Source organism: Lolium rigidum, chromosome 3, assembly GCF_022539505.1.
Source record: "Lolium rigidum isolate FL_2022 chromosome 3, APGP_CSIRO_Lrig_0.1, whole genome shotgun sequence".
Taxonomy (NCBI): domain Eukaryota; kingdom Viridiplantae; phylum Streptophyta; class Magnoliopsida; order Poales; family Poaceae; genus Lolium; species Lolium rigidum.
The window spans coordinates 158,628,669-158,641,976 of NC_061510.1; the positions used below are offsets into that span (position 1 = coordinate 158,628,669).

At 44.9% G+C, this 13,308-nt stretch overlaps 2 protein-coding genes across 2 annotated transcripts; one reads left to right on the forward strand and one right to left on the reverse strand.

Moving 5' to 3' along the window:
* The first annotated feature begins 3,083 nt into the window (after positions 1-3,083).
* Positions 3,084-4,632, forward strand: LOC124698503. Its single transcript, XM_047230986.1, has one exon. It carries the CDS (start codon positions 3,135-3,137, stop codon positions 4,335-4,337), a length of 1,203 nt encoding a protein of 400 aa, XP_047086942.1. The 5' UTR covers positions 3,084-3,134; the 3' UTR covers positions 4,338-4,632.
* A 3,546-nt stretch (positions 4,633-8,178) lies between these two features.
* LOC124698504 (ADP-ribosylation factor-related protein 1-like) lies at positions 8,179-12,683 on the reverse strand. Its single transcript, XM_047230987.1, has 7 exons — positions 12,577-12,683; positions 11,924-12,060; positions 10,909-11,049; positions 10,224-10,332; positions 10,046-10,107; positions 8,819-8,922; positions 8,179-8,672 (listed from the first exon to the last, which is right to left on the reverse strand). Exons 2-7 carry the CDS (start codon positions 12,014-12,016, stop codon positions 8,570-8,572), a joined length of 612 nt encoding a protein of 203 aa, XP_047086943.1. The 5' UTR covers positions 12,017-12,060; positions 12,577-12,683; the 3' UTR covers positions 8,179-8,569.
* Positions 12,684-13,308: the final 625 nt, after the last annotated feature.

The following is a 13,308-nucleotide window of genomic DNA, read 5'->3' on the forward strand; positions in this document are numbered from 1 at the left end:
TAAACAACAGGATTAAAATACTGTAGGCACAGGGTGGCAGCCGGGCCTCTAGGGAATCTACTGGAAATTAAGGTACTCCTTTTAATAGAGCACCGGAGCAAAGCATTGACACTCCGTGAACACATGTGATCCTCATATCACCGCCTTCCCCTTCGGTTGTCCCAATTTCTGTCACTTTGGGGCCTCGGGTTCCGGACAACAATACGTGTATACAACTTGCAGGTAAGATCATAAAGCAATGAATATCATCATGAATTGATAACATGTTCAGATCTGAGATCATGGCACTCGGGCCCTAGTGACAAGCATTAAGCATAACAAGTTACAACAATATCATAAAAGTACCAATTAAGGACACTAGGCACTATGCCCTAACAATCTTATGCTATTACATGACCAATCTCATCCAATCCCTACCATCCCCTTCAGCCTACGGCGGGGAATTACTCACACATGGATGGGGGAAACATGGCTGGTCGATGGAGAGGCGTCGGTGGTGATGATGGCGATGATCTCCTCCAATTCCCCGTCCCGACGGAGTGCCAGAACGGAGTTTCTGGTCCCGAGACGGAGTTTCGCGATGGTGGCGGCGTACTGGATGGTTTCTGGCGACTTCGACTTCTCGTCTCGCTTTTTTAGAGCGAAACCCTTAAGTAGTCCAGAGGAGGGCGTCAGAGGCCAGCCGAGGCGGCCACACAGTAGGGCGGCGCGCCCCCCTCCTGGGCCGCGCCGGCCTAGTGTGTGGGGGCCTCGGGCCTCCACCTGGCTTGCCCTTCTGACTCCATCAATCTTCTGGAAAAATAAGACCTTTGGCATAAATTCCGAGGATTTTCACTGAAAGTTGGATTTCGCACAAAAACGAGACACCAGAGCAGTTCTGCTGAAAACAGCGTTAGTCCGTGTTAGTTGTATCCAAAATACACAAATTAGAGGCAAAACAATAGCAAAAGTGTTCGGGAAAGTAGATACGTTTTGGACGTATCAACCACGAAGACCACGGATAATATCCTGATCAGATAGCGCAACAGCAGAAGATCTTGAAGAACCAGTCTGACGACGAGTATGCTGCGGCGGACGTAAGCTGGGATCCCTCTGCCAGCAAGTAGAGATAGTGTGGCCAGTCCTGCCACAATAGGTGCAAGGAAGTGATGTCGAACCACGAGGCTTCTGGGGCTGACGCTGGCCCTGGAAAGGAGGAGTAGGGAGTATCGGCTGTGCCGGAGACCGCAACGAAGCCGGCGGCATAGGAGGTCCACGAGTAGACGGCACAAGAGGGCCACGAGCAGCAAGAACAGAGGGAACCTCAAGAAGACCAGCACCACGAAGACGAGTCTCCTCAGCACGAAGCTCAGCAAGTACCCCAGAGAGCGGAACACGACCACGGGCAAGCAGTTGGGCACGGCGCGGCTCAAACTCCTTGCGGAGCCGCGACAAGAACTCAAAAACGCGCTGAAACTCCAGATCCGCGCGCACAGTCAGACATCGGGGACATGTGGCACACACAGGCTGTACGGAGAGAATCAAGGCGACGCCAAATAGCGAGCACTACGAGTGTAGAACTCATCAATAGTAGAATCACCCTGTCTGAAGGGCATGCTCTGGCGGACCACGGACAGGTAAAGAGCATCCCCGGACGGCCGATAGCGGCCGGCGAAGAAAAGCCCATTGAGCAGCAGCGGTGGGAAGACCCATAAACTCAGCGACATATCGAGGCGAGAACACTGGAGGTGAGAACGGCGGCGGCACGAGCATCCTCATCTATCCACTGAGTGTACTCAGTCAGATCCAGCCGGTAAGTCGCAACGACAACAGAGTGGTCCTGGACCTTCCGGTCATAATCAGCCAGAGCAGTGTCATCGGCACTCTTGGATGCATCCTTATCCGCTCGAGTAGCATCGGGGGCAATGGCAACGGTGGCGGTGCAACGAGCACCGTAGGAGCAACGAGGGCGCGGCGGACAGGAGACCTCGCCAGAAAGCACACCCCAAAGACGAAGACCGCGCATGTGGATGCGCATAAAGACAGCGAAATCAGGGTAATTCGCGCCATCAAAGATCACCGGGCAGCGAGGGATCGCAACATAACCCGATGAAGACATAGCTCTTTTTTTTACGAGACGAGACGAAACCGATCAGATCAGATCCGGCCGATTCTCCCGATCGAGAAAGACGACGGGATGAGGCCGGCGGGAGGAGGCTGGGGGCAGGACGAGCGGCCGGGAGGGCGACCGGCGGCGGACCAGCGGCGGGCCGGCGGCGAACTGGCGGCGGCCGGCAGCAGAGGGCCGGGAGAAGAGGACCGGAGGCGGCCGAGGAGCAGCCGGCGATGGCCGGAGGTACGGCGAGACGGCCGGAACAAGCTTCAAGAACGGCCGTACGGACTAGAGGAGGAGGACCAATTTTTGCTCTGATACCATGTTAGGGCAATATGCTTGTTGTATTACCAGGGGGCCAAATACCACAATATATAGTACATGTACAGGTGCACATATGCAGAAAGCCCCTAACACCCGGGGAAACTACAATATACAGATATATACATCTAACAACATCGCCTTGACTACTTCTTCTCCTAGAGTTAGTTTAGACTCTTTATGTTTTGTTTTAAATTCTGCAAACTATATATAAATTTGAATGAAAATTGACGTTTTTGATATCTAAAAAGTATATTTAGGGTGAGTCACGCCGGTGCGTGCAAAGTTGTTTTTTTTTCTTTTTGAAACTAGAGTACCTCGTCCTACGAGTATCCCTAGGTTGTTAATTTTACCAATGTAACACAAAATATATATACTACAAAATATATCTCATTAGAAAGCTCAAATGTTGTATTTTCTAATGGTATAATTTTTATAGTGTAAAATTTATATTATATTAGTTAAATTGATGATCTTGGGAGACGCACAGGTCCTGTAAACCGGCACGGGGAGTAGTTGTAGTATACGTAGTGTCTATTTGTGTAAATGCTTTTTTTAGCATTCTTTGCGGGAGTATCGATGTTGTGTTGTACTGCTGTCTACCATCGGATACAAGTAAATGCGCTCCCATAAAGTGGCTTTTATGCACGAAATCACACAACCCATTCGCGTCATAAAACTCACCCAAAAGGAGCAAACCGAAGCCATTTCCCCCAAAACCATGAACTTCTCTGTCGGCGCCGGCGGTAGTGGAGGCGGCGGAGAGGCCGGCGGGAGGGAGCAGGCGCCGCGATGGCTGGAGATTGCGGAGAAGCTCCTCAACGCGCGCGACCTCGTCGGCTGCAAGCGCTTCGCCGACCGCGCGGTGGAGGCAGATCCGCTCCTCCCCGGCGTCGACGAGCTCCTCGCCGTCGCTGACGTCCTCCTCGCCTCGCAGGCGATGCTCATCACCGGCGAACCTGACCCGTTCGCCGTCCTCCAGGTGCCCTCCAAAACCGCCGACCAAGCCACCATATCCCGCTCCTTCCGCCGCCTCGCGCTCCTCCTCCAATCCAGCAATCCCCATCCTGGCGCGGACGTCGCCCTAGGCATCGTCCACGATGCCTACAACTTCCTCTCCGATCCAGCACGCCGGCAACGCCTTTCCGCCTCTACCAACACCCCGCCTGATGCTCCCGCTCAACCTGCAGCTGCCGCCGCTCCCGCGGCTGCGGCGGACTTCTGGACGGCGTGCCCGTTCTGCTGCTACGTCCACCAGTACCCGCGCGACCTGGTGGGCCGCGCGCTCAAGTGCCCAAACGAGTCTTGCCGCCGGGGATTCGTGGCTGCTGAGATCCCTACACCGCCCACCGTCGTGCCGGGCACCGAGATGTACCACTGTGCTTGGGGGTTCTTCCCCCTGGGTTTCCCCAACGAAGCGGACCTGGGTGGCAACTGGAAGCCATTTTACAAGGTCTTCCCTTGGAACAATGCGCCAAGTGGTGGGGGCGCTACTAGTAGGAGCTATGGTAACCGTGGTGGAGGCAGCAATGACAGGCAGCCGCAGAATGGGAGTGCTCGTGGCCGTGGTGGATCATCCAGAGGTAGGGTCAAGAAGACAACTGCCCGCAAGAAGGTTGGGGCAGGGCTCAGGAGGCGTTCTTTCGGTGGTGGTGTGGAGAGCGGCATTGATGAGTCGATGCTTGGACAGGATGGGTGGGCTGAGGACGGTGAAGGTGAACACCCGGAGGAGGTCAGAGGGATTAACATAAATGAGGAGGCACAGGCTGCTGATGGTACTAGCAGGGCAAATGTCGCTGGAGGGGTTGAGGATCTGGGCACCTTCCATTTGGATGTTGATCCAACCGAAGATATATTAGGGAATCTGGGGAATTTACACAACCTGCCGTTCTTGAGGGTGGATAATCTTGGGAGGATGATGTAGCCGTTGCCAGGGCTTGCTGTGGTGCTCAAGTATTGTATGATTACTCGGTCGGAGCAGATGTTTCAAGGACTACCCTTACCCTTCTTGTGTAGTTCTTGTTATTGTACTATTATCTCATCTTGTTGTAGTCACTTAGCTAGCATTTGAGTCGTTCCGTTTAGGCTGGCTAGAAGTACTCTGTGTCTTTGTGGTGTCTCCAGATTTGTCAGGATATGTACTGTCTTTGGCAGACAAACTTGGGAGTGTTTCTTGTGATGAAAATAATGATGCTTCATAGACTAAGCCTTGCTTGATCGGTAATGCTTGTAATGTCACATTTGTTTCTTCAAGGGTGCCCACATTGGCTAGAGAAGCCTCTGAGAGAAAATGAGCAAGTAAGTGAAGCTGGCCTTTTCTTCCTGAACACAGACACTTTCTTTTTGTTACAAAGGCATATATTAGCTCTATTATAATGATTCACTTGGCAATACCAAGTTTGTCATTCTACTATGAAGTTCATACTTCAATGTTTTCATTATGCTTTCTTAGGATTTCGTGTATGACCTAAATTCCTTATACTATTGATTCTGGTTCATCGTGATTGCTTGATAGTTTTCAGTAAATTTAGGATCAATATCTGTAATTAGCATGTGATCAACTTTAGAATTTAGTGTTACATAATTTATGTCAAAGAAGTTCATTGGCCGAAATCATGGATACTGAAGCTGGTAGCAATCTATCAAACTAACAGGATGTGTTAACTCTTAATGTACTGAAATAGAGCAATACTTGGTCTCTTGCAAAGACAGCATCATAATCATCTCATGGTAGATTGTTCACATCATAACATCATAATGGTCTGCATCTCATGGTATATTGCTGACCGCAAAATGGTCTGCTTTAACTAGGATCTAGTTAGTAGGTCTATTGCTTCAGTAGACCTATCTGGTTTGGGTTAGTTCGATTTTGTTGCAGTTCGTATTAAGCGGATGATTGTTTATATCTGTATGATTTGGGTTTCTTAGATTTTTTTCCAATTCCTGTGAGATGTTGAACTAGCCTTCATATCGCTATTCACTGAGATAGTGCAGTTAGGTAATTGGATAGTCAAGCATTCTTTTATGATTCACACAGAAACCTACATTATGCAGTTCTACCTTCCTCTAAATACATTCTAGATTTGGTACTCAAATATTATTTCTTTCTTATATTGCCTGCTTGAAGTATACATATGCACACCCAGAGAAACATGGATAATTAGGTGTAATTTATGCATGGAAGATTTAAAAACCAAGTTGTTGCTAATCATGTTTAATCGAACTTTGTAATGAAGCAACAGAGGTGGCTACAAGTAATCGACTAGAGAATCATGAAACCAAGTGCCTTTCTGTTTCCATCATTTCTTTGGCAATACTCGTGTTAAGAAATATAAGGGTATTTTTATAGCAATCCGTGTGATATTTTGATTCATTGTTGCAGAGAATTGTGAGGATGACAACATTTGAAATCATCGACGTGGTTATTTAGAACAGATTTTCGGCCTTGCCTGCATTTTACATCTGATGTGATTTTTGGTTGCTGAAAAAAAGTCATGTTTGTGATTGAAAAGGGATACCTCCATTACATCTAATATCTTTTTGTTGATCAGATGGGCCAATTTGAGATCGGACCAAACCATAGTATGTAGTTTCTTGAGGTAGATAAACAGCTCTTTCACAAACAAGAGTTAGCTGCCCCAAACACCCTTTGCTGGAGTTGAATTACTTTTATGTTTGGAGGAGATATAATTAGCCGGTGGCAAATGTTTTTCTCTGTCAGTTTATGAAGCTGCTTATCCCCAAGCCTGGATGATATATGAGCACCTTGTAAAGCTCCATCATTAGTTTGCTGGGTTAATGCTAAATGTAGTTGCAATTCAGGATCCGGTAACGATTATAGATGTGTTCACGGCCATTGATAGATCTAAGTTTTACATCTGCAGGGCGCCACTTGTTATTGCTGTTGCTAATGTATGCCCCGCCTTTTGATTTTCTGGTAGTATCTGACTGTGGCCTCCAGTTTTAGGTGTTGCTTGGAGCCACTGGGTCAGTTCATGCTGTGTCGTGCTGCAGTTGGAGTATCTCAATATATGGTGTCATTATGTTAGTAATAATATTTTTCCATAGGCCTGTTTGGTACACATAATGCATGAAATAAATTGTGATCCAGACTAGAAGGCTAGCCAGGAATGAGCAGTGGAGGATTTGACAGCATTTTAGAGAAATTGAATCGAGGATTCTTTCCTATGTTAGTCAGTTTCTTTCGAAGGATTGGAATCCCCCGAGTTTTTTCTTCTAATGACTCATGATTCCTTGCATTCTATTTTGGAAGAAAGATTCCACCCCCTAAATATTTTGCTACATTTATTTTGTTTTTTTCTGATTCCAAAGCGCAATAGTAGAAAAGAAAACGTACAATTGCAATGGCATGCTCATTCAGAATCTATGTGTTTGTCTACACCAAGATTTGTTTGAGCGCGAAAACAAGAATAATTGTTTCACAAGGTTTGACAGCGTGTTTGGCTACGCAGGGGATGGGGAATGGGAGTTCTAGGTGGGAGTTGGCTGAGGGATTATAGATGGGAGTAGACTTTAATTCCCATTCCCTTGTTTGGCCTGCGTGAGATTTGTGCTGGGACTTGTGTGGGCTTCCTCTATTTATGCTTGAGAAAAAAAGCTTTTTTGCCACTTGGGACTAATTAAACACGATCAGAGTTCTTGTGATATACTTTAAATTTGTGAATTATAAACACCATCAGACTGTAAAACAAATAGAGATTCATAGCTGCATCTTTTTTTTAGGGAGATTCATAACTGCACCTTCAATTTGAGTCGTCCCTTGAATAAGACATGAATTGACAGATGCTTACAAGCACACACAATATATATATTTTTGAACTGGGTACAGGGATACAGAAGGAGTAAACCGCACATTATTAGATGGAACGATTTGCATTGGTTTTTTCAAGAAAATGAGATTGCAACAGGATGAACAGCATACCTGGGTGCTGTTTGGACTTGGCGTCTCCTCTGCCTAGATCTAACGAATTCATGGGAGAAAGATAAAGAACACGGTTGGAGCTCTTATTTAGATGATTTTTCCGCGGATTAGCAAATATTTTCATGGGGTTTTCCGCTCCTTCCATCGCGGGAGATGCACAACTGACACAGAGAAGAAGAAAAAAAGTGCAAACTCACCATCTCGTCTCAATTACCACCCACCCCTAGGGAAGAGATACGTGGGAGTTGGGCTCCTCAATTCCCTTGCCCCTTCCGTGCTGAACTCCCAATCCCTCCAACCATACAAGGGATTTTTACTCCCACACCCCCTCAACTCCCATTCCCAAAGCCCAACTCCCTCCAACCAAACACGCTGTGAGTGGATACAATTTGGTTCTATAAACATTGTGCGAAAGAAGCCATAGGAAAAGTTCCTATGAATAACAATCCTACAAATCAAATAATCTATGTAGGAATATCACACTTGGAAAATATTTGAAATTCGTTTGAGACAAAAAAAAAAGACTCGGTCATGTGTTTGTCCTGTTACCATGTTTTAGCAATCCTGCAAATCAAATGGCCTCTAAGAGCACTTGACGGCTAAGACACGGTAGCAGACCATCTGTATGAGCATGACAATAAAATAAACAGACATGGAGCACAAAATATCACATAATTCGTCTTTGGATGAACTGTGCTTCTTTTAACCACCTTGACTAAACGAAGACAGTTTTTCCGTCGGAACTGAGAGATGGCAAAGGTATTGCAGAAGCCAGAAATTTAAACTTCCATTTCAGCTGTAAATTTTAAGTTTCAAGCTCTATAGTTTCAAGCTCTATAATTCAAGTCCAGAGGTTATAACAACCAATTACAATAGATTCATTCTCTCTTTCTTTTACCATTCACAAAGAACATGACTGGAGCACACTGCTCTTTGACCCCTCTATACGGAAACTTTCCTGATGCAATCATATGAACACAACTCCTAAATGGATCTTTAGATACAGAAGAATGCCATGCGCAAAAACCAAATGAATCATATCACCATCAACACAGCACAAGAGCTGCACAACCTAAACAATTTGCTCCACGTTCCTAGGCAGTCTGGAAGGATTTAACCTTGTAGCCGAAAATTGTCGCCGGGACGCAAAATCAAGCAGATTATAAGCCATCTGCATCACATGATGCGCTCTTTCAGAAATGCCTGTCAACATTCTAAATCTGCCCAGTTACACCTGCGCGCTCCCTTAGAAGCTCAGTGCGTTTACTTCTTTCCATCTGTTCCACCAGCCAGTCTATACCAGATTTAATCCCCCTCCTGCCAGAAAAAAACAAGTGTTCCATGAAAATGAAAGAATAAACACTCAGCACACAATGCACTTAGAAAGTAAGGCAAAAGCCTTCTCCGGCCAAATCAGAGAACTTCAACTATCATCCGTCGAGGTGAACAGTGGGGATTCTCACCCATCATAAGCAGATACAGCCTGACATCTATATGGCCTATCATTTAGCTCTTTAAGGTGCATACGTCTACTCAATTCCTCGTCAGAGATAACTCCAGGTAAATCCTGCACAAACAAATTGAAGCAAATCTAAACATGAGAACATAAGATAAATAAGCTATTTGACATATTCATATGGATCCCAGTTTGTATAAGTAAATGTGAACCAACTCCCAAGATCCATTTATGAAGAATATCTTTGACATGTTATATATAAATTAGAAAATTTGGGTAAAAATGAGGAAATCGGAAGAAATTGGTTGACTAGATCAGAAGGGATATCGTTATTATCTGCTGAAAATAACAGCAAAACAAGGGCAATTCAGCTTACAAAAATAAGCGATACAGTACACAGATAGAATAGTTGCATATAAAATGAGAATATTAGCAGACTTGTTGCAAGTGAGGATTTTTTGTGTAACTTTATATATTTTTCCTAACATATTAAAAATTAAATGGTCTAAATTGTACTTTGAAGACAATGAAAAGCCTAATCATTGTTTAATTTATCATGGAAGGGCTATAGCTGCTTCCCTCTTTTTTTGCTGTCTCGATATATGGTACATATCTATATAATATGGTGGGTTACTTATGGATGTAGCATGTGGACTTGACTAGCATCTTATTTTTGAACAATGCACTAACTTTGCTCTAAGGAACACGTTTGTTTAATGGTTAACCCCAGTATTATGTTGTGGTGGTTTAAAAGAGAACATGCAGACAAACAATTCAAAAGTCATCTCAGGAAAGTACTCCCTCCGTTCCTTTCTATAGTGCCTATAAATTTTTGGCACGGAAATTAGCGTAAGAGTATTTTTTACACAAGACCCCCTGGCTGAACGATTTGAGATCAGACTAAAATTAGGGAAATCGATAACTTCCTAACTTACCATAACAAATCCCACAAATCTCTCTGGTTGACTATCCATATATGTGCACCAAGATTTAATTAAGGAAAGAAAAACATTGTTTCCTAAATCTAAGCAATCCTTGGGGCCATGCATTATGAATCTCAATTAATTGTTTCCTATTTTTTATGGATTTTTTTCATGCATGTCGTGTGGGAGTTGACCAGTGGAGGGGGCAATTGAAAAAAAAGCCAAACTACAGCCTTATATTGTGAAACAAATGCCAAAAATCTATAGGCACTATAGAAAGGAACGGAGGGAGTAAAAAAAAAAAACTTCACCTGTTTGTTGGCAAATAACAGGACCGGTGCCCCTTTCAGATCCTCATGGCGAAGAACCTTTTCTGAAGAATTAAATGTTAGGTTTCTATTCAGTGATATCATTCAGATATAACAAGAACATTCTACACATCTAACGATGACACAATAGTTAGTTCATGATGAAAGACGATTTGTTTACCCAAGGCAGATTTGGCATCTTCAAATGATGATTCAGCTGCAGCATCCATGACATATACTATGGCATGGGCCTCTTGGTAATATTTTTCCCAGATCGTCCGTAGACCAACCTAGCAAGCATGCAATGCGTGTCATAAATCTGAACATGTAAAATGGAATTTCATGACTGGTATGTGCTTATAAGGAGTTCCTGTTACGAAACCAAGGTGATAACAACCAGTGTAATTCTGAACTAGCACATTGAATATGCACAAAGAACAACACAGATATGGGTCCAACTATGGGCCATATCACATGCTTCCCTAATTCTTTCCTTATAAGACAAAACATAGCACATCGCCGGAAACATGAAATCGCTCCAAAAACAATCAAGTGGAGCAAGCATCCCCTTGTTCCACATACGCAACAAAGATTCGTGACCGCACATACTCAGAACATAAGCAAATGTTTTAATGTTCTACTTTGCCAGGAGTACCTCAGATGTTGTTGCCTACTTCCTAAAGCAACAAGATCATAGTTCTTCAATCCTATGGTATACATCCTCCACATAGTACAAATTTGAAACAACATGTAGATTGCAACTCCAATTAACCTAATAACCTACTCAGCGGACAATTAACGATAATAGAAGGAGTACCGATATTCCACTGGGATTTCAGTCCAAAAGAATGCATTAGCAATCTTACCTGACCTCCCAGATCCCAGAAAATAAGTTTTGCATTTGAATCCTCAATGCGTCCAATGTTAAGTCCAACAGTAGGAACAATACGATCAGGTGGAAGTCCTTCCCCTTTCAGGTAAGTTGATTTCACCTTTTCCAATAATGTCTGTAACATGAATTATACAAATGTTAGAAACATATTGCTACTAGGTACATATATGAGAACTAGAGTGCTAGCTCAGTGGCAAGGCATGCGAGTGCGCAGCCAGCCCACCCGGGTTCGAGTCCCAAGGGGATCGAATTAAACGGGGTGTTATCTAGCGCATATAAATCCGCTGCTGGAGAGGTCTCATCACCTATCTAACAATGTATAGCCAAGGGAGGGAATCTTCCCCCGTTAGTCAACGTTTTTTTTTTACTAGGTACATATATGTTAGCATACAAATATAGATACCACATTTTAGAACACATATGAGGATTGTGAGGACAAGCATCATGGGCAAAAGAATATAGCCGATGTAGGACAATAGAAGTTAACCAGAAAGGTATAGTGGGCTAGTTTAGCATGACCAGGGTGGAGGGAAATTGGACTTATATAAGTTGATACAGCCAGAATGCCAGAATAGAGTAGTAATATACTATATGGCCAAAAAGAAGTACAAATAGGAAATCACGTACAACACGCCTATTTTCAAATTTCAACTATATAAAAATAAAATTATGATTTAGGCAATTTCCAGTCGACGCGCAATCAACAAATAACATCACCAAAAGAGAGTATGCAAGAATGTACAACAAATTGTCATCAATAGATCTTCCCCTATGAAATGTGTCATCAGTTTGAGTATCGGACTCGATAGATTTGACAAACTTGGCAATGCACCATCATGAGTGGATTTATTTGGAACAGCTGAATAACCAAGTAATAAATGACCGTCGAAATTGACACAAATAAGCAGAAATTTTAAAAATAATCGAGAATGAAGCAGAAATAAATTTCCAGCTTATCTGTTTCATTTATAAAGTTTGAGAGCACTTACCGTCTTCCCGGCCTTGTCGACGCCAAGAATGAGAACATGGAACTCGGTCTTGTTAAAAATGTACTTCCATAGACCATGGGCCAAGGAGAACATTGCTGTAGCCGGCTTCCTTCACAAATGAACTAACCGGTTGATACCTGAAAATAGCAAAAATCCTCATGAATGCTGCTACTAGTAGCACTCAATCAGCCGAAAGGCAACTCCATCATCAATACAAGTGTAATCCTAGTAGCTGTGCATATCGCAACAACACCCAGCACATGAGTATCCGTCAAGTACGCGGCAAGACGCACAAGCACACATGTTGCATCCGAAGAAGTGAAGAAGCCCAGAGCAGTCAAAATGGCTGCGAAACGGCAACACCAATTCTACCCATTGACACGTGGTTCGACCATGAGAAGGCATCAGAATAGCCAGTCATTGGCGAACTTCGAGGTCCCCAGTTTCATTAATCCGCACTACATCATCGGTGTAAACCTCAAATGAGCGCCGAAGAAGAAGAAGAAGAAGAAAATATAGAAATGCTACACCGTGATGACAGCAACTAGTGGAAGTATGCGCCTAATCGAGGAACGTCTCGGTAAGTTAAGCGAAAGAGGCGGTGGTCGAGAACTCGAGATCGGGGAGGGTCGAGGCAGATCTGGATCGCTCACCGGAGAGAGAGATAGGCGTGGCCGAGCTGGTTCCGCGATCGGGACGCCCTCCGACGCGAGCAAGGTTGGGCGGGGGGAGAGGGGAGGCGCGCTGAGACTCGGCTCGCCGCTTAGTCGCTGATGCCAACGACGACGACGGCGAGGTCTGCTCAAGGAGGCAGGAGGGGATATAAAACAGGGGCGAGCAGCCTTGGTGGGTTTGGACCCGATCCGACGATTGCTGCTGCTGCGCCGACGACTGTGTCCTTCTGACGGGTGGGCCCGTCCGGTGTTCGGCGCGGGAATTGCAACGGGTGGGGTCGAGCAGGCGGTGACCGGTTCACGTCATCGTCGTCGTTGAGTGACTGCGCGATCTGTGGGTGGAGCGGAGGTGGGCCCAGAGTAGGGGGCAGTAGCACAAGCATAGGTTGACCTGACCACTTGGGAATCCAAAGACTTGCAGGCACGCCCGCACAGTGCAAGATGCGGCGACTTCTTCTTCACCCATGTGCTCCAGTCAAGTCGGCCTAACCAAACCAAATCTCTGCACATTGATTCTTCCTCTTAATACAAGGACAAAGACTGGGTTGATATTTTTTATTTATTTCCAAGGATTGGTAGAATTGGCATGCAAGCACGTAGGATATCCGGTGGCAGAGGATGGATTTCAAAACAAGGCTACAAGCACAAAATGAATAACAAGATTACAAAAGCAGTTTGTTTAAAGATGATCTTTCTTCCTCTGCTCCTCCT

Excerpts from the sequence above, each read along its gene's own strand:
- LOC124698503 (XM_047230986.1), top strand. The coding sequence starts at position 3,135 with ATGAACTTCTCTGTCGGCGCCGGCGGTAGTGGAGGCGGCGGAGAGGCC.
- LOC124698504 (XM_047230987.1), bottom strand. The coding sequence starts at position 12,016 with ATGTTCTCCTTGGCCCATGGTCTATGGAAGTACATTTTTAACAAGACC. Across the intron at positions 11,050-11,923 it reads TCGACAAGGCCGGGAAGACG|ACATTATTGGAAAAGGTGAA; the intron begins GTAAGTGCTCTC and ends TTCATGTTACAG. Across the intron at positions 8,673-8,818 it reads GCTGTATCTGCTTATGATGG|GAGGGGGATTAAATCTGGTA; the intron begins GTGAGAATCCCC and ends TTTTTCTGGCAG.